Below are 19,967 nucleotides of genomic sequence, written 5' to 3' on the forward strand. Positions count from 1 at the left end.
AGGGAGGAAGCCAAGACCTTTAGAGCAACAGGGCTGGGGAAGGGACTTGAACACAAGCCCTATGGGGAGAGGCTGAGGGAGCTGGGCTTGTTTAGTCTGGAGAAGAGGAGGCTTAGAGCTGAGCTCAGCACTCTCTAGAACTACCTGAAGGGCAGTTCTAGCCAGGTGGGGATTGGGCTCTTCTCCCAGGCATCAGCAATAGGACAAGGGGCCATGGGCTTCAACTCTGCCAGGGGAAATTGAGGCTGGAGATGAGAAAGCAATTCTGTGCAGAGAGAGTGGTCAGGATTGGAATGGCTGCCCAGGGAGGTGCTGGACTCACTGGCCCTGGAGGTTTTTCAACTGAGATTGGCCATGGCACTTAGTGCCATGATCTAGTCAATGGGCTGGAGTTGGACCAAGGGTTGGACTTGATCATCTCTGAGGGCTTTTCCAACCCAGTCCGTTCTGATTCTGTGATTTATTGTAAGAGAAATTATCAGTAATGGTTTAATTTGGCTGTGTTGGCTTTGTCCTGGCCTGGCTGCTCATTTGGATTCTTGGGAGCCGATCAGCTTTTCAGTTGGTTATGACATTCCTTTTTTTGCAATATTCTGAAATTTGGGGCTATTACAAGAGGGTTTGGCTTGGTTGTTTTTTTACTCCCCGAAAACAGCATCCTATTCAGTGCAGGTTCGTCATTCTTACTGAGCTACCATGTAGGAAATCAGCTAATTGCATCCTGTAATTAATTACAGAAGGGAGAGCAGCTTTGAAATCCAGGAGCTTCGCTGCAGCCTGTGAAACGTTTGTGTTGTGCCGCCGTGAGTTGTGTCGTGGTTTGAGGTTGGTTAAACGCAAACGGTGTTGCCGTCAGTGGCCAAACTCGGTGTCTTTTACACGGGACTCAAGTATGTAATGAAACCAAAAACCACCCCAAAAAAATCAACCAAAACAACCCCCACACCAAGGTGATTTGTATTGAGAAGCTGCAGCTCCTCCTTCTTCTCCCTTCCTGATGGGAAGCAGACAAGGGTTTGCACAACTGTTCTGAAGACGAACAAAATCCAGAAAACTCCATTTGCCTGTGAAACCCAACAGATCAAGGGCTGGGGATGATCCTGCACCTGTGGAAATGAAACCTGGGGCTGGGAAGGGCACAAGTCGAAACAAGTTGAAGTTTCCAGGTTGAAACGGTGAGAAGGCAGCAGCGAGGGTTGCGCTCCCCAGCTCCTTCGCGGCCGATGAAGAAAAACACGCGGGCACGAAGAAACCAAGTCATTAGCGGCAGCTGCTCTCTCGTTTCATGGGCAAACAGTGGTGAGCGGCTTAAAATACTCTGAAGAAGAAGAAGAAAAAGGTGAGTCACTCTCCTTTCTGCATTAGTTTTTGTTGCGTTCCTCCTGCTCTGTCTTTTCGGGACGCTGATGATCTCTGCCAGCGACCAGACACGGCCAAGATGCGGCAGGGACCTCAGGTGCAGCTCGAGACGCGATTTCGGACACAAAAAGCAGCTCCGCCGCCTTCAATATTTCTCTTGCTTCTATTTATATGCTTTTCCCTCGTTGCTTTAAAATTATCTTCTGCCCCTGCCTCGCTGGTCTGGAGTGACTGGGGAAGGGCCCGCTAAGCGCAGCTGGAAGCACAAGGGCTGCAGAGCTGGGTTTGTGTCCCCGTGGCCACGGGATGACGCTGAACTTTGCCCAGGAGAGCAGGGACCAGAGGAAACGGCCTCGAGTTGCGCCAGGGGAGGTTGAGGTTGGATGTGGGAACAATTTCTTCCCCAAAGGGCTGTGGGGCATTGGAACAGGCTGCCCAGGGCAGTGCTGGAGTCACCATCCCTGGAGGGTTGGACAGACGGACATGAGGTTCTCAGGACATGGGGCAGTGCCAGGTGTGGATAATGGTTGGACTCCATGATCCTGAGGGTCTTTTCCAACCAAAATGATGCCATGCCTATGTTTTTCGAGCACATCTGGGCCCCTCTGTTCTTTCTCCTTTGGTGCTCAGCCCGAGCTTGGAGGATGCGATGAGCATCGTGCCCCCGCGTGAGTGAACGCGCAGCCCAAATCAAGTCATGAAGTAGGTGAAAACAATGATTCAACCACCTTTTCAGCCAAAAACACAATTACAAAGCTGTTGCTGGGAGCCACGGGATGTGACACACCGATGGCTTTTGCTGAACAGCCCCAGGCAGTGACTCCTGGCAGAACTGGCTGCTGGAGAAGGACGTGTGACCACAGCCCAACAGCAGCAGGAGATTGAAGAGCAGCCAGGAGATGCCTCCAAAAACGTGAGGTGTTCAAGCCCAAGATGGCCAAGGTGAAGCATCACCGTCCCAGGAACGCGGCCGTACAACAAGAGGACAGCAACACGGAGATGAACATGGAAAAGCAGGGGATGAGCAGCTCAGCATTAATGACAGCAGAGCATTAAGGGCAATTTTTACATCCAAGAGACCTTTCTGCTTTTAAAAGGCATGAATTTAGCAGAATAGATGCTGCTCAGCTTGGGGGAAATAGAATATGTTTCCAGATCTTTGCTTGGTACATCCTGCGTCCAGCTCTAAGCCAGGGTTAGTGCCGTTGCTCCCGAAACCCCAGCAGCTCAATCAATTATTAACAAAGTGAACTGGGGAAAAACAAACCAAAGAGAAACAGAGGAAATAAAGAAGGTAAGTAACTCAGAAATACCTAATGACACTGGGCAGCATCCCTGGTGAGGCCAAGCGGTCCAGGGTGGTGGGGATCTGATCTGCTCTCGAGCATCGATCCCCTTCTACCAGCTCAGAGCCTGTTTTTCTCCTTGGCGCAGCGGCAGAGCTGCCTCCTGCCTCCAGTGCAATAAGCTGTCACGCCAGGGGCTCGGGGAGGCCGCGCCGGAGCTGTAAGAATAGGAGAAAATTAAATCGAGAGATGCAGAAGTCAGAAAGGAGCCTGATTTTAAAAAACACGGCAGCCACGACCCGGCCGCGCTCACCAGCTTTGGTTAACGAGGAGCCCGCGGTTCGGAATAACGAAGTCGAGGTAAAACGGCGCCGCTCGGACCTTGGGTAAGCAGCACAGGATCTTTAGACTCAACTCGAGGCCTTTTCCAAACGGGAAAGAAGTGGTTTAGCATCAATTTATCGCCATCGCCGCCTGCTCCTCCTTTTGTCCCTTCCCTGTTGGCGCAGGGACTTCGTGCCCAAAGTTCCCTTCCTAAGGCCACCTGCACGGACTTGGAAACACTTTGGTGCTTCTAAACACTTGCAGCTTTATATTTCCCCCCCGCCTCTTTTAGTTTGCTTATAATTGTGGGGAAAAGCCAAATGTGGTGGGTTTAGCCTCAGTTTTTCATGTAAGCAAAAGGTTGAGACTACCCTGTCACGACCTGCCAGCTGAAGTGATCCAGCACTTCTTCAGCAGACGTTGGTGCTGGTTTAAGGTGAAAAGCTTAAAAAATAAACCTCCTAAGTCAATGTGTACAACCTCCTCTGTAGATGCCTCTTTTCATTGATACTTCCTCCCAGAATCTGTCCAGTTCTAGTTTTTGTCCTAATCCAGCTGATACCACAATCAAAACTAAATAGAAGCTTTGGCCACGTCCAGCACCAATTATTTGAGGTACCCACTGATGGTTCTTGGGCACTAGACCTATGTCCAAGCCTTATGTATACACCATATAAGCCTTAGATAGACTGGACACATCCCACAGCCCTTCCAGGTCACTTCCCAGGCAGCCAGGGGTGAAACACAAGCTCAGGGACACATCTCCCCATGCAGGAGCATCCTTAGATCCTTCCCTCCTCTCCACCGCTGGGATTTCAACCTCCTGCACCATTGAGTGTATCGGGGCGCTCCTAGGAATTTATTATCCATTAGTAACATTTCTTTAATTAAACCTCGATGCGAGAGGGCTGATGGCTTTCGGGTTTTACACCCCTGTGTGTACATCAGCACGTGGTGGCTGCCAAACGTCCCTCCTGTCCGTGTTCTCGGGAAATCCAGCTGTTCCGTGCTTCCGACGTCCCTCTTGTCCGTGTTCGCGGGAAATCCAGCTGTTCCGAGCTCCCGACATCCCTCTTGTCCATGTTCTCGGGAAATCCAGCTGTTTCATGCTCCCGACGTCCCTCGTGTCCATGTTCTCGGGAAATCCAGCTGTTTCGTGCTCCCAATGTCCCTCTTGTCCGTGTTCTCGGGAAATCCAGCTGTTCCGAGCTCCTGACTTCCCTCTTGTCCATGTTCTTGGGAAATCCAGCTGTTTTGTGCTCCCAACACCCCCCTTGTCTGTGTTCTCGGGAAATCCAGCTGTTCCGTGCTCCTGACATCCCCCTTGTCCGTGTTCTTGGGAAATCCAGCTGTTTTGTGCTCCTGACGTCCCTCCTGTCCGTGTTCTCGGGAAATCCAGCTGTTTCGTGCTCCCGACGTCCCTCTTGTCCAGGTTCTTGGGAAATCCAGCTGTTCTGTGCTCCCGACGTCCCTCTTGCCCGTGTTCTCGGGAAATCCAGCTGTTCCGTGCTCCTGACGTCCCTCTTGTCCGTGTTCTCGGGAAATCCAGCTGTTCCGTGCTCCGGGCTGTTCTGCAAACAGGGAGCAAGCAGGAGGCTGTGCCGAGCAGGAGGTGTGAATCACGCCAGCAGACTGCACATTGTTACCATTTAAAAACAATTCAATCGAAATTCTTTGATCCTGCAGCTCTCCGAGAATAAAGGAACTCTAAGTAAGCTTAAAAGGGAGCAAACTGCTGCTTCCAGCTTCAAAAAGCCTCGGCAAAATCAATTAAGAGTGTACGAAGGATCTTGGAAGAACAGGGAGTGACAGATTGAGCCACACGAACACGGTACCTTTTCAAATCCTCTCTCCAATGTTCCTGTGCGAGCAGCGACGGCACGTAGGAGTCTTTACGTTTTGCCTGCGAGAGAACCTGGCTGATGCTTTGCAAACAGAATGCAAATCCAACGATTAAATGCAGCAGCTATTTAACAGAACAAAGGAGCAACACATTCTAAGTTTAGGATGAGAGAGGAGGAAGAACGAATGTGAACCAAACACTCCAGTGCTGAAGGTTCTCATTAGGAAATAGCCTGTCCCCATCTCCGATGGATTAAGCTGCAGGTTGCCCCATTTTCCCTTGTTTTGCAGAAATATTTCTCTGGATTCAGCCAGGCCAGTTCATTTCTGCCCCACACAGGTCAATAACTTCATTCTTACCTCTCCAGCCGTGGAGAAATTTAATTCAATCCTTCCTCTGGCCCTTTGCAGAGGGAGCGTTTCCAGGTGATGGATCAGGATGCGGTGCCGCGGCCCGGAGCTTTAGCTGAACCCAACCTGCCGTCTCTCCTCCTTCCCGAGCCGCGAGAACAGGTTGGGAAAACAGCTTTCCTTGGTCAATCTGCTTGTTTAGCTCTTCCTGAGCCCCTGCTGACAGGAGACACAATCACACAATCATTTTGGTTGGAAAAGACCCTCAAAATCATCAAGTCCAACCCTTCCCCCACCCTGGCACTGACCTTCGTTAGTCTTTGTGATTAGGAGACCTGGGAATCTATTTAGTTCCAAAAAAACCCCTCAAAAACGCCTCCCAGCAGCTGTAATGCTACGGGGATGTATTTAACAGACATAGGAAAAAGACAAGACCTGCAGCCTGGTAGATGTGCTGGGTTCGTGATTAATGGAGGGTTCTGCTAACGAATGATTTGGAGGCAAAGCTTAATTTTAGAGAAAAATAGAAGAGTATTGACTGACTTGATCCTGAGTGGGGACGGCAGCGAGTATTTAATTCCTCCCCGGATGAATTCAGCCTTCAGCTATCTTGCGTCTCTGTGACCGATGTTATTTGTCCCATTGAAAACAAATTAACTAGTCTGGAGCAGCCTTAATCCAAAGCAATCAATTAAAGTGCCCGGCTCGATGGACAACGCCGGCATCTAGAGAGGTTGTGCTAACAAACCGGGGCGACTATCTGCTCACCTGAGATACAAAGCTGAATCGCTGACCCACGTTCCTCGCCGTTCTTTTTTCCTTTGGGAGGGATTGTGTGGCAGATAAACAAGGAGCACATCCTTAGTGACCGCTGCGTGTGCTCTGAAAAAAGAATTAAATACAAATAAAACTTGAGAGATCCAGTTGTCCGCAAAGAAGGGACCATGGAGAAAACGGCTCCAGCAGCACCCGAACAACTCCCAGAGCCAAAGGTTTGGCCTAAACTCCCCAGTCAGTAACCGCTCATGGATTTATTTTCCACAAACACACCTGATTCCAGCGCTCTGACACCAGGGACTTCAGCAACGGGCCACGCGCATCCCCCCGGAGTCCCCTTCATTCTCACAGCACCAGGGAGCACCATCCATTCCATTTTTCTCTGTAAAATACATAACTTAACAAATTTCCCATCCCAGAATGTGAGGGGTTGGAAGGGCCCTGGAAAGCTCATCCAGTGCAATCCCCCCATGGAGCAGGAACACCCAGATGAGGTTACACAGGAAGGTGTCCAGGCGGGTTGGAATGTCTGCAGAGAAGGAGACTCCACAACCTCCCTGGGCAGCCTGGGCCAGGCTCTGCCACCCTCACCCCCAACACGTTGCTTCTCCTCTTTCAGTGGAACCTCCTGTGTTCCAGTTTGTACCCATTGCCCCTTGTCCTGTCCCTGGTTGTCACCAGAAGAACCTGGCTCCATCCTCCTGACACTCCCCCTTTCCATACTGATCCCCAGGAATGAGTCCCCCCTCAGTGTCCTCTTGTCCAGCTCCAGAGCCCCAGCTCCCTCAGCCTTTCCTCCCACGGGAGATGCTCCACTCCCTTCAGCATCTTGGTGGCTGCGCTGGACTCTCTCCAGCAGTTCCCTGTCCTGCTGGAACTGAGGGGCCACATCTGGACACAAGATTCCAGGTGTGGTCTCCCCAGGGCAGAGCAGAGGGGCAGGAGAACCTCTCTGACCTACTGACCACCCCCTTCTAACCCACCCCAGGTACCATTGGCTTCCTGGCCACAAGGGCCCAGTGCTGGCTCATGGTCACCCTGCTGTCCCCAGGACCCCCAGGTCCCTTTCCCCTACACTGCTCTCCAACAGGTCATTCCCCAACTTACACTGGAACCTGGGGTTGTTCCTGCCCAGATTCAAGACTCTACACTTGCCCTTGTTCTATTTCATTAAATTTTCCCCGCCCAGCTCTCCAGCCTGTCCAGGTCTCTGGATGGCAGCACAGCTTCCAGTGTCACCACTCCTCCCAGCTTGGTGTCACCAGCAAACCTGCTGACAGTCACTCTATTCCCTCATCCAAGTCATTGATGAATATATTGAATAATATAGACCCCAGTACTGACCCATCCCCAAATTGTAGGTCATTCACAAACTTCTCTGTATTTTCTTTTTTTAAATCTCTATTATTATTAACAAGCCGTGTGCAGCTTTTGAAACAAAATACCACGGATTCACGCACTCTTCCATTTTATTCCGTTCCTTTCCCGGCTACAGACGTTACATTCACCCTTTAGATCACTTTTTGAACATAAAGCTCGTTTGCAGAGAGCTACACACTGCAGCTCCAGGATTCTCCCCCCGCGCCCACCCCTTTCCTTAAGAAACAGTCACTTAAATTAGAGGCTGTCATCGCACGGGTTCATTTTCCAATTCACCAGGTATTAGAGTAAGACTTACTAAACGCAAAAGAAGAAAGAAGCGTCGCATGTGATTCTAAAGCGATGCTCAGTGTCACCACGCTTTCCCATGCGTTAGGAAATACAGTGGTTTATAAATTTATAAATTACGGAGTTTGCAGTGATTAAAGCGTACGTACTGATTAGCTAATAACACCTAGTGGCTGGGAGGATGCTCGCCTAGCATGGTCAAGCAAGGAAGGCGATGATGGCCAAGCAAGGAAGGCGATGATGATGGCCAAGCAAGGAAGGCGATGATGATGGCCAAGCAAGGAAGGCGATGGGCCAATGAGCCATTCTTGTGCCCCGCAGTTTTGTGAGGGTGCCCAAATCTACCTGTATTGCAGAAAAGCAGACCTGATCACGACTAAAACCAGCCCTGGAAGAAAAGCAGCGTGCTCTGAGGTGGCAGAAATGAGTTGCAGTGACTACAGGATTAAAAAGAAAAGGGTGGAGGAACCTTAGTTTAAAAGAGCAGCTCTGCAAAGAGGGATTGTAAGTGAAAGCTGCGGAAAGGAAAACTCAGCAGCCGGTCCCGATTGCCCCAGAACTCGCAGGTTAGGTAAGAAATCCAAGAGCGAGGATTAGGTAAAACCGGGCTGTACTGCAGGTGTTAAGCTGAGACTAAAGTCAGATCTGTCTCCTCTAGATCCAGACCCCCTTTTTCAGCCTGTTTGCCTGCACGGAGGCGTCAAGAGCTGAATGAGCTTCAAAGCAACCGTGTCTGTCACCGCTGCACACAATCCATGACACACCGGATTGTCAATTCTCTACATTCAATTTTGAGGTTTAACCCACTGATTTAAATCAACTTATTTTTCCCACAACAGCTCTTTTCAGGCACAGCTCACAGCGGGCGGCCCGTTCGTTACCTGCTACAGGGACGGAGGTCAATTAGTGCTCGTTTGTGCAGGGTAACTACGGGCTGTGTTCTATGGAACGTCATGGGAGGCTGGTGAAGCCTCTGGATAAAGTCACAGCAAGAAGATCCTCTCCGTGAATTAACTTTGTGACAAAATATTTATAAGAGAGTCTTCAACATTGCAGCCAAAATCTCAGTAGAGCAGGGGGAAGAAATATATAATGTTTTTAACAGAAACAGACGTATTCCTGCCCTCCACGTGGCACAGGTGGTTCGCCCCGTTATCTTTTTGGTTTTGGCATTTATTCCTCTCCTACAAAAGGAATCTGTCCCCGAAGGATGTTACTTCACCTCCGCACGACAGAAGAGGGGAGGAGGAACCTTCCCCAGGAGCTCCTTAAAACAAGCCAAGATCAGCAGCAGTTTACCGAGACTCCCAAACGGGGTGCAAACCAGGCTCCCCATTTACCTGCCAACATCCAGTTCAGCCCTTTTCACCCCCCTCGTAAGAACAGCTGGCGCGAGCCGCTAACACAGCAGGAAGCACGATTCCTCCAACTACTTTCAGTGTTAGTGACGCATACGTTCTAATCAAGAGTTGGCATCTTTAACGTTCTTTGTATTTATTTTAAGAAAGCGTTTTAGTTAATCTAAGCAAGAATATTCGAAAAAGCCACTGCGAAGAAAATCCATCTTTTTGTGTTTCGGCTCAAACTTCGCAGAATAGACACTGAGCGCTTTGCCAGCTCATTCAGACATCACTCAGTTACGTGGCCAAGAAACATGAAGAATTACACCCAAAAAAAAGCTCCAGTTAAACCTCCCAAAGACAATTTCTGCGCCAAGGACAAGTGATGTGGTTTTATCAGCGAGAAGCCAGGGCTGGAAAGGGAGTCAACACAAAATAGGGCAGAGACACCCGTCTCTAAACGGTTTCAGCACGTTGTTTTGCCATCCTTCGAAAGGGCAGTCATGGGATGTCAAGGGAAGGGTGTCCAAGGGTTGTTTTAAAAAGAACAGGTGCAGAAATTGCTCTATGAGTACAGCCAGACAACTACGGTCACCTCAGCCGAGTTTTCACCTGCGCTGCTCATCAAGTAAAAGAACACGAATGTAAAAACACCGAGGGTTTGCAGAAAAAATAAGGCTTTCTGTAGTTCTCCTCTTAAAATTACTGTACAAATAAATAAAATTGTGGTCCATTTAAATAAAACCGTTGGGGAAAACTGGCAGCTGGCAACGGTCTTCGGATGGACCCGCTTGTTCCAAAGGTGCACAGAGCTGGTCACCATCCCCGAGGCCTCCGAACCGCAGCGAGACCTGCAAAGAAAACATGTTAAAGTTGCAAAATAAAACACTTTTGACTGAGAACACTGGCCCGCGAAGGTGCCCTGACCCACCGCTCTGCCTCGGGGTGTCAGCTGCCCATGTGCGCTTTGGACAGAGCACAGGGCGGGTACACAAGCAGCCTTTCCTCAGTAAAGACCAAGTTCTGAGCAATGGTTAACTTCAGGATGGCCTGAATCACAGGTTACACCCATAGCCTTGTCTTTAAATTCATTTTGGTGTTTTTCACGCTGTTCTGAGGAGATGTAGCACTTGGCTGCCCTACACCGCAAAGTTCATTGCCCTGTGATCACAAAGTATTATGGAAAAACAACAAAAACCTGTTTGCTTTGAACTTGCCATTGCAGAATTTCTTCTGAAGCACCAAGATTTAGGGTTGCGAGAAACGCTTTCCAGCTTCTGTCCTACTCCTGATTTTCGATTAGGAAAGTCTGATACAAAACCCCGTCTGTTTTCTGGACCGTGAGCTGGCGGTTCAGACAAGCCCAGTTCGGAAAGGCAAGCTGGTTTTCATTTTAAGCCAGACTAACACAGCGTGAGGCTCACGCCCGGTGGCGCGGAACGCTGTGCCATGAGTTGTTGCTGCATCAACTCCCATTACACGCCACAAACAACCAGAGGAGATATCCAGCCAGCTTCCTACCGAACGAGAAAATACAATGAATTGAGACAGAAGTGGTTTTGAGGGATACATCCTGGTGGTTTCACCCCGAACCGACGCTGCAAATCTATTTATAATCACGGTTTCATCGTGAAAAAGGAAAAAAACACAGCGGTAAGCCTGACATTGTGCTGCTAGAGCCTTTTTTTCCGTCTTTATCCTTGCAAATTCCTCTGTGGCAGCGAAGCACTTCAGGGCTGGGCTGCCAACTAGTGGCACTGTCGCTATTTCAGAAGCGCCAGTCCCCAGGAACGCAGATCCTACCAAGCTCATCGGGTCCTTCTCAGTGATAAAACCCATTTGTGGCGATAAAAAGAAGCGTTGGCTTTGTTCGCTGAGATCTCAGCAAAGCATAAATGTATTAGACAAGAGAAGAGCGGGATTAGTAAAAAGGTAAAGCAGTTAACCTGGCCCAAGGGAAAAGTGAACCAGATAATTTGGAAATGAAGAGGTTAGAGTTGAGTTTTATCAAGATTGGCGCTGGCAATGGACTTGTTTAATTAATGCTTTCACTGACAGCCTTGGCACAATTAGAAGTGGGCCGACAACACAAGGTATTGCGGTTATAAGAAAGATGAGGAAATGATCAGGGTTATTCACCGTTTCTTCTGACAGGAGATGAAACGCAGCAACAAAACATCAGGTCACGCACCCGTGAACACAAGTTTCTGCTGTAACCCAGAACGTTATCGATCTGAAGCAACTCGAGTCAAAAAGGGCTTTAGGATACGAAGAAATTATGAGAGGATTAAGTGATATAGATATGAAAGGAGAGAGATGCGATCCTGGAACACATCAGGAGGAATATTTCCAGCCTAGAGATTAAATTCTTGTGCTTTACAAGGACTTGAAGAGACTTGTCTAGAGTAAGAAATTATTTGTATGTGGAGGAGACGGAGGAGCCAACCTACCAACCTCAGACAGGAAGAAACGCTGCTAAGGTTACAATTGTTCTCTAGAAAATAGTTCAGAATGAGCAAACAACCAGCAAGGAGAAAAACATTTTAAGCTAAAGGACAAATCTGTCACAAGATCACGAGTATTAAACTGCTCAGAAATGCATTTGTGTTGCAAAGGATAATGTCCTTAGCTATAAGGACAGCCAGATGCTCAGTGATAGTATCAGACACAAAACCCTTTATGCATTTATGATGCATTTACCAAATAAATTCTAGGATATGATGCCTGTGATGGCAGAAAACAGGACTTGAAAACCCTGCAAACTCCATTCTGTATTTTCACCGCTCTGCTGGAAAACACAGAATCTAACAAACCACCTCAAGTTCAAACTTCCACCGAGGTGGAAACTAAAGAGGCCATTAAGAACTCATAAAGATCAGGATCAGTGATGCTTTATTTTTCAAAGTGGGCACATAAACCCAAGAGTCTCACTGCAGGACTCAGCCAGACCTCCAGACCTCCAGTCCAGCCTTTCCAAGACATTTTTCAAGGCCTTTAAACAATTCGGGACAGGATGCTCCTGTCACCTGGTGCACCCCGCTCTGATAAGCTCTGAGCATTAACAGTGCTTTAATTACAGAAAAATAAACCTGGTTTTAATCTGACAGTTACTATCATACCCAAATCCCATATTTAAGATGCACACCTACAAATATACAGTGGCCTTGCCCACTTTGGCTTTTATTTAGTTAGAAAATATGTTGGAAAAGCAGCAAACAAGCATGGGAGTGATGGCAGAAACCTGTCGTTGCTTGTGGAAATAGGCGAGGTTTAGGGTAAAGGACAGGCTGGCCTAAATCCAGACAGCAAAGCCAACAAACACCCCTGAGGAGGCAAAAAGTTTCTTTGTTAGAGGCACTTCCCCCAAATTCCTTTTCCCAAAGGTTGTTTTTGATTTCTAGTTTGACTGAGTCATTCTGTGGCTGAATTTTCCAAACTACCACAGGTCACATTTGATTTAAAAGGCTTAGGCCTGGAGGTGAAGGACAGAAAATCCCCTTTAAGCTCAGCTTAAATAGGGAGTAGCCTGGCAGAGGCACCAACCTGAACGCCCTTCGCCTCTACGAGGCCGAGCGCTGGCGTTTTTTGCCGTAGGAGATTTGCCTGATTCGGACTTCGAGCTGGAAGGCATCCAACCTTTCTTTTGGGTTAAAAGCCAACATATCGCGCAGGAGTTTGCAGAGATCATCCGGCATGGCCTTCTTGCTCTTCAGGGGAATCTGTAATTTCAGGTTGGGATTCTCCAGCAACGCTTCTCCGAGGGGAATAAGCTCCTTGCCTTGGCAGATGTAAGTTCCTGAACACAGATTAGGAGGAATCAGGTTATACAGGTAAAGGCTACAAAAATTACCGTCATGTCCAACAATCCCGAAGACAAAACATACGGAAGATTACTGGAAAAATCACTCATTAAGAGGCAACCACGAGGTCAAATATTGTGAGAAGTTATCAGAAGAGGCTGCCAAAATTCAATTTCACCCTATTCAGAAGCTCTGAAAGAGGGACAGAGACTCTGGTTGGCTGAGGTAACTTGAAAGAGTTAAACACAAAACTTGTTTGCTCAGTTAGTCAAACAATTTTCAATTAAAATGACAGCACATGCCATTTACCCTTAGCCAACTTCTCCCCAGCAAGATTAAGGAAGGGAAATGTAAATTTGCTGCTGGTAATCTAAATAATTTCACCGGTTGTTGAAAATGATTAACCGGCTTCCAAAACAGACAGTAAAACCAGCTTTGCTCACTCAAGCTGTTCTGCCCCTGCACCGAGCAAAGAATAAATGTTGCAAAGGCAGCGACCTGTCTGTGTACAGAAAAGGTTGCTTGCAAACTCCTTATCTCGACTTGGCGGGCAGCTGCTTTAATGAAATCTGTTCATGCTTTGGTCTCAGCTGCAGCCATTCGCTTGTTTTCCTAAGCAGGAACTAAACCATTTATCAATGTGCAGCATTTTTAAAAGAAATAAATAATAGAATTAGAACTGAGCCTACTTGAAAGGTGGAAAAAATCAAAATAAAGGGGTAGCACGATAGCTTAAGTTCCTCTGTAGAAATTCCTTTAAGAATTTAAATATTTAAAAGACAGATAGACAGGTAAACTGATCTCAGAGCCTGGGTAGATGTCTTCAATTGTTATGCTAATGTGCACAACTGGCATTCTCTCCTCTGGAGATGAATTTTCTGCCGCAATATACTCTTTTGAAATCACTCACTACGCAATATTTCAAGTGTGTGTGTATGTGGGGGATTGGGAGTAAGGAGGAGGCCACTGGAGGAGTCATCCCAGCGAGATCTTGCATCCCTAAATGCGAGGAAACTCAGCCAGATGGCAGCGAAGCTGATCTAAATATCCTTCCCCGGTTTATCATTTGGCTCCTTGGAACATCCTTTCAGTGCTCCGAGTGATCCCGTCCCTCGGTTAAGCCAAGTCAAGAACGCAAGCAAACCCATAAGCCCAATTCCAGAAACGCTTTGGTTTTAAGAGCATTAAAACCATTTTTAAGAGCGTTTCTGAGCAAATGGGAGTATATGGACACTAAATCCTCTACGAAGAGCAGAGCTGTGAGACAGACGTCTCACCAACAGCTACAAGTTTTTACTCTTACAATTCATTAGTGACAATAAAGGCCAAATCCACTTTTGAAGAGCATTTCTTAGATTAAAGGAAGCCTCACAGCAGAGAAGCCAGAACCATAGATTAGTTTTTATTGGAAAAGACCTTTAAAATCGAGTCCAACTGTTAACCTCGCACTGCCAAGTCCACCACTAACCCACGTCCCTGAGAACCTCATCTCCGTGTCTGTTCAACCCCTCCATGGATGGTGACTCCACCACTGGACCTGGGAAGCCTGAGATATTTTCCCTTAACCTTTAAATCCCACAGAATATTTCTGGCAGAGGGAACGATCTCCTACACAACATGATTTTTCAACACAAAAAAGCGTTCCCTCTGCCATAGCGATATTGCTTCAAGACCTGGAAATCCAACATGAGAAGCGACCAAATCAGGAGCAATACGTGCTGAAGAAAAAGATATTTCTTTACTGTTCTCTTAAAAACAAAAACCCAAAACACCCCCCAAAAAAACCACAAATTTGGGTTTCTTTGGGTTGCAAAGTGCTTGGAAAAAGCCACATCTAAAGCATTAGTAACTATGTCTGGGAGAAACACCTCTCAGAGGATCCCTATGGATCCAGAGTATCCCCTGACAACAGGACAGCACTGATCTGACCCTCACCAAGCAATTCCTTCTCAGAATCCCCGTCTCGGAAGGTGATCCTCTCCACCATAGCCCAGAAAATGATCCCAAGGGCAAATACGTCCGCCTTGGCCGTGTAGTGACCTTCCCAGACTTCTGGAGCCATGTAGAAGTTGGAGCCGCACGCGGAGGAGAAGCGATGCTGGTTCACGTTCCCTTTCCCCTGACACACCTTGCTCAGGCCAAAATCTGCAACCTGCAATGCGTCAAAAGGAAAACAAAATCAGTTACACACCAACACCGTGTTTACAAACAGCAGCTCAGTGAATTTCCCTCCGAAATGCCCCACGACATGGCACCGACGCTTATCACGTGGCAACCCTGGTGAAATGATAAGCTGATTATTTCCTTTGAGCTGCCCCTTCCCAAAATTCCTGTTGTTTGTTCCCCTTCCCAAGATGGGTGAAAGACTTATCTGAGCGTTATCTTTCAGTGCAGCTTACTCTGATTACATCTAATCAGGCATAAACATACATTGAACAATATCTATGGTAGAATTAGCTCTTACTGTTCCATGGTGAGCACACTGAATCTCTTCCGTTACCATTATTATCTACAGTGATTAAGACGACATTGATTTAAGCGTCCCTTGACGGCTCTACAGGTCGAACTACAAATACTATTATTGATCTGAACAGTCAAGAAATAAATTATCTACCGACCTGTTATTTTATGTCTGACTACAGGAACTCTCAGGACTGAAAGTTCAGGAGTGAGCTGGCTCCCAGTGTTTCCAGCTCGCTGAAAAGCGGCTGCACAGACTTTCAGTTTGGTGCTACAAGAAATGCAGCCAAACGTCTTCATCTCCATCAGGGCATCAACCCACACGCAGCACGAAGACGTTCCCCACCTTCCCTGAACATCAATATGTGCTTGAGGCAGCAATATTGGAAGCGCTGGCTGCTGTAACGGGATGGTGTGTTCTTAAAGTTTAAGGGCACAGAAAATATTGCTTCATTTTTCGACTGATCGTCGTATCTCTGATTATCTAGGGTGCAGAGATTCAACGGCCCTGAACTGCTCCTCGCAACAGACATTAGAAACACCACCATGACCTCGACTCCTACCCAAGACTCCTAAAAAAACTAAAACCCACAACTGATATCAGATGTTCCAAGTACAATTATCACAAGTATCACAAGACTCACCAAAAGCCTGTTACGAAGCACACGACATGTAAGCGTGTAGGTCACACGCTCGTTACAGCGAGGTTTTATTCCCTTACCTTCACAATGGGACTTCCACATCTATGAGAAATCAAAATATTGTCGGCTTTGAGGTCCCTGTGCACGATGTGGTTTCTGTGCAGGAACGCCACGGCGCTGCTGAGCTGCCGCATGAAGCTGTTGTTCAGCTGCGCGTCGGGGCCACGGGACAACAGGTATTCGTTCATGCTGCCCCCGTCGCAAAACTCCATGACAAACCACAGAAAGCAGGCAGATTTGGGATCCATGCACCTCCGCCCTTTCAGGCAGGTCTCAATTAGCAGCAAATGGCTGTCTGATTTCCCGTAACGATGACTAATTGGCTGAAAGGCTTGCCCGTCCTGCAGGATACACTCCTCCAACTGGATCACGTTCTCATGTTGCCTCTGGATGCTCTGCAGGGCCCAGAACTCTTGCAGAGCCAGTTCCACGTTTTCAGGCACATCGCAACGCATCCTTTTCACAGCGACTTTTCTCCTCGTTTGGTTAACGATGGCCTCGTAAACCACGCCGTAGCTCCCCCGGCCCACTTCTCGCACGATGCTGTACTTGGCTTCCGCAGCCATCCCTCGTTTCAGCCCAGCAAATGGCAAATCAGAGGAAAATACCTGAACTCATGGCAACCGGTCATCACCTGCAGTAAAACCCTGGAAGAGAAAGGGATTAAAAGCTTAAAACTCTCCCAAACCAAGCAGTTTACCAACTATCAACTGTAAATACTTCCAACCGGTAACGATTTTATTGGCATATGTATCAGGATATGATGCAGCTCCACGAGGACAGAAAACTAAACTGGCTTTTTAAGATAAAACCTATATCCATGGTAACTTCAAGACATTATCAAATAGAATCCTGACTGCACAGCGGGACGCAACCACCTGGGAAGTGACATTGATTTGTCCACAGCAGATGAAGTTCAGTGAGAAAGAAGAAAAGGTTTTATAGACACGTTTCCTGAGCAGGGCATGAAAGGGAAGACAAGACCTCCTGGGTAACGGCTGTTTCCAGAACTGACTTTTAAAGAAATTAGGTTCACCAAAAGTGCCAGTTTGGCACTAGATCTTTCGCCCTCACTTCTCCCCCCTCGTTAACGTACTTCCCAATCAATGGCAATGTCGTGTTCCTGCATTTCCACCACAGATTTTCTACCAGTTCGTGCCCTGATACTCACTCCCTTTCTCCAGTTCACCCCTTCACAAGCCCCACGCTGCATTTCGCCCCCACCTCAAGCTTCCTGTCCCATTCCCACATTACCTACCCCAGGTAATTCTTCACTCTCTGGCACAGACTCCCTGAGTTCCTCATGGTCCCTCACTCACTCCCACCTCGCAGTCCCATCCCCTGATAATCCTGCTCCCACTTTAGCCCCTCATCTCACTTCTCCCTGGCCCAGTGCTCTTCAACACCAGCCCAAGTTACATCTTTAATTCTTCTCTCCAACTCAAATTTTCTCAGCTTTTATGCCCCACATGTTCATTTCCCATCCCCCACAACCCTTCCCCCTACCCCGCAGCTGTTGCCTTCAAAGCCCCACCTGCCCCTAAATTCTCCTCCCTTTCCAAACCTTCTGTCCAGCCCCCCCCAACCTAACCCCTTCCTCCCCACACAATTTTCCTTCTCAGTCCCCCTCCAGCTCCATCCCCCAGCTGTGCTCCTTTCCCAAATCTTCCATCTTTTCACCCAGCCCTTCCAACCCCCTCCCACCCTATTCCCTGCTCTCCAGCCTGCGGCCCCCACCACAGACCAAACCCCAACCTTCCCCCAAACCCACCCCCACCAAACCCCAACCTTCCCCCAAACCCACCCCCCACCAAACCCCAGTGTAAGGAACATTTAACAAAGAACTGTGGTTTTTACGTAACTGAGGACCTAGCACCTGACCCCAGCAGGGGGAAGGACCAAGAGACATTAGAATATGAATCCTTAATGTAAAACACAGTCTCCTCCTGGAATGTAAACTGATACCAAGTTAATTTAGGGGGAAGGGTAGCCAAAGTACCAGGAATCCATATCTTAAATATATCGATAAGGGGAAGGGTATTGTATGCATCGGGGTAGTCTGTAAGCCCTGAAGTACCCAGCCAATGGGGAACAGGGGAGGGAAATTGCAGCCAGGAATTTGGGGGCTTTTTGCCCTATTATGCGTGCCTACCTTTAGGTAGAACACAGGGTGCTGCAATATCGTTATTTAAAAAATGGCTTTGCTGAGAGATCCTGCCTGAGCCTATTATATTTGCAAAAGAATTGTTTCCTACACCAACCTTCCCCCAAACCCACCCCCACCAACCCCCAACCTTCCCCCAAACCCACCCCCAAACAGCCCCAACCTTCCCCCAAACCCACCCCCCACCAACCCCCAACCTCCCCCCAAACCCACCCCCCCCACAGCCCCAACCTTCCCCCAAACCCACCCCCCCCACAGCCCCAACCTTCCCCCAAACCCACCCCCCCACAGCCCCAACCTTCCCCCAAACCCACCCCCCCCCCAGCCCCAACCCTCCCCCAAACCCACCCCCCCCACAGCCCCAACCCTCCCCCAAACCCACCTCCCACCAAACCCCAACCTTCCCCCAAAACCACCCCCCCCACAGCCCCAACCTTCCCCCAAACCCACCCCCCCCACAGCCCCAACCTTCCCCCAAACCCACCCCCCCCACAGCCCCAACCCTCCCCCAAACCCACCCCCCACCAAGCCCCAACCCTCCCCCAAACCCACCCCCCACCAAGCCCCAACCCTCCCCCAAACCCACCCCCCACCAAGCCCCAACCCTCCCCCAAACCCACCCCCCACCAAGCCCCAACCCTCCCCCAAACCCACCCCCCACCAACTCCAACCTTCCCCCAAACCCACCCCCCACCATACCCCAACCCTCCCCCAAACCCACCCCCCCCACAGCCCAGTCCCAACCCCCATGTGCATGTGCACAAGCCCAGTTCCCTTCCCCACCTCAGCCCCCCTGTTAATCACCCCCACTGCCCACCCACCTTACCCCAGCCCCCTTCCCCGCCTCCCCTACACCCTCAGGCGCAGCGCTTCCCCCCTTCTCGCCTAAAACCGCCTAACTCACCTCAGGCCCCTCGCCCACCCCGCTCCTCGTCCCTGTCTCCTTCCCCACCCCCACCTTTTGTCCCTGTCTCCTTCCCCACCCCCACCTTTTGTCCCTGTCTCCCTCCCCACCCCCACCTTGTCCCTGTCTCCTTCCCCACCTCCCCTATGCCCTCAGGTCCAGCTCTTCCCAGCATCTCAGCTAAAACCTCTCGGCCACCTCAAGCCCCTTTCCCCACCCCTCTCAGCCCCAGCTCCTTCCCCACCTCAGGCCTCCCTTCCCCCATCCCCTCAGGCCCAGCTTTGCCCCGCTTCTTCCCTAAGACCCTTCCCCGTCCCACCACCCCCCTCAGGCCCGGCTCTTCCCAGCACCTGGCCTAAGACCCCTGCCCCTACCCTTTCCCCGGCAGCCGCTCAGGCCCAATTTCGTTCCCGCTTCCACTCGTCCCAGCCCGTTGCCCGGTCCGGCTCCCCCCTCACCACAGCCGCCCGCTCGCGTCCGCCGCCGCAATTCCCGCCACTACCGGCCATCCCGCCCACTAGCAGCAGCCGGCCAACCAGAAAGAAGAAGGCGCGGTCAAACCAATGATAAATCAGATACGGGGTGGGAGGGGCCGTCTTCGGGCCAATCGGAGAACGCTTTGCCTTCCCCAGCTCAAGCGGCCCGGGAGGGGAAGTTCTGCGCCTGCATGGTGGTGGCGGAGAGGGGAAACTACAAGTCCCAGCAGCCTTTGCGGCGAACAACAGGTGCCGGCTAAGGACAAACTTCCTCAAAACGCCGCGTGTGCTGGAGCTGTGGGTCATGGTGGGGGGGCCGTGTCTTCCCTATCCGTCTGTCTGTCCGTCCCCTTGCCCCGGCGGTGCTTAGTGAGGCGATTGTGCAACACAGGGAAATGCAGCCGCTCCTCTGCTCTGCCCTTTGCCCTCTGCTTTGGCCCAATGATTTGAAATAATGAAATAAATACATTTTTTTTAAACTTTTGGCAGGTGCTCAGAGGGTGCTCAGCCCACCT

At 49.5% G+C, this 19,967-nt stretch overlaps 1 protein-coding gene across 2 annotated transcripts; it reads right to left on the reverse strand.

Annotated features, from left to right (window-relative positions):
• Window positions 1–7,905: 7,905 nt before the first annotated feature.
• LOC309437444 (serine/threonine-protein kinase 35-like) lies at window positions 7,906–19,487 on the reverse strand. Of its 2 annotated transcripts, none has more exons than XM_082047881.1 (5): window positions 19,435–19,487; window positions 15,929–16,555; window positions 14,683–14,899; window positions 12,491–12,743; window positions 7,906–9,798 (listed from the first exon to the last, which is right to left on the reverse strand). In XM_082047881.1, the coding sequence occupies exons 2-4, from the start codon at window positions 16,472–16,474 to the stop codon at window positions 12,508–12,510; spliced, it is 999 nt and encodes a 332-aa protein (XP_081904007.1). In that variant the 5' UTR covers window positions 16,475–16,555; window positions 19,435–19,487; the 3' UTR covers window positions 7,906–9,798; window positions 12,491–12,507. The 2 variants fall into 2 exon arrangements, with proteins under 2 accessions (XP_081904007.1, XP_081904006.1); XM_082047880.1 differs by having other exon boundaries at window positions 19,351–19,483.
• Between the last annotated feature and the right edge of the window lie 480 nt (window positions 19,488–19,967).

Source organism: Streptopelia decaocto (assembly GCF_964273445.1).
Source record: "Streptopelia decaocto genome assembly, chromosome: 3".
NCBI lineage: Eukaryota > Metazoa > Chordata > Aves > Columbiformes > Columbidae > Streptopelia > Streptopelia decaocto.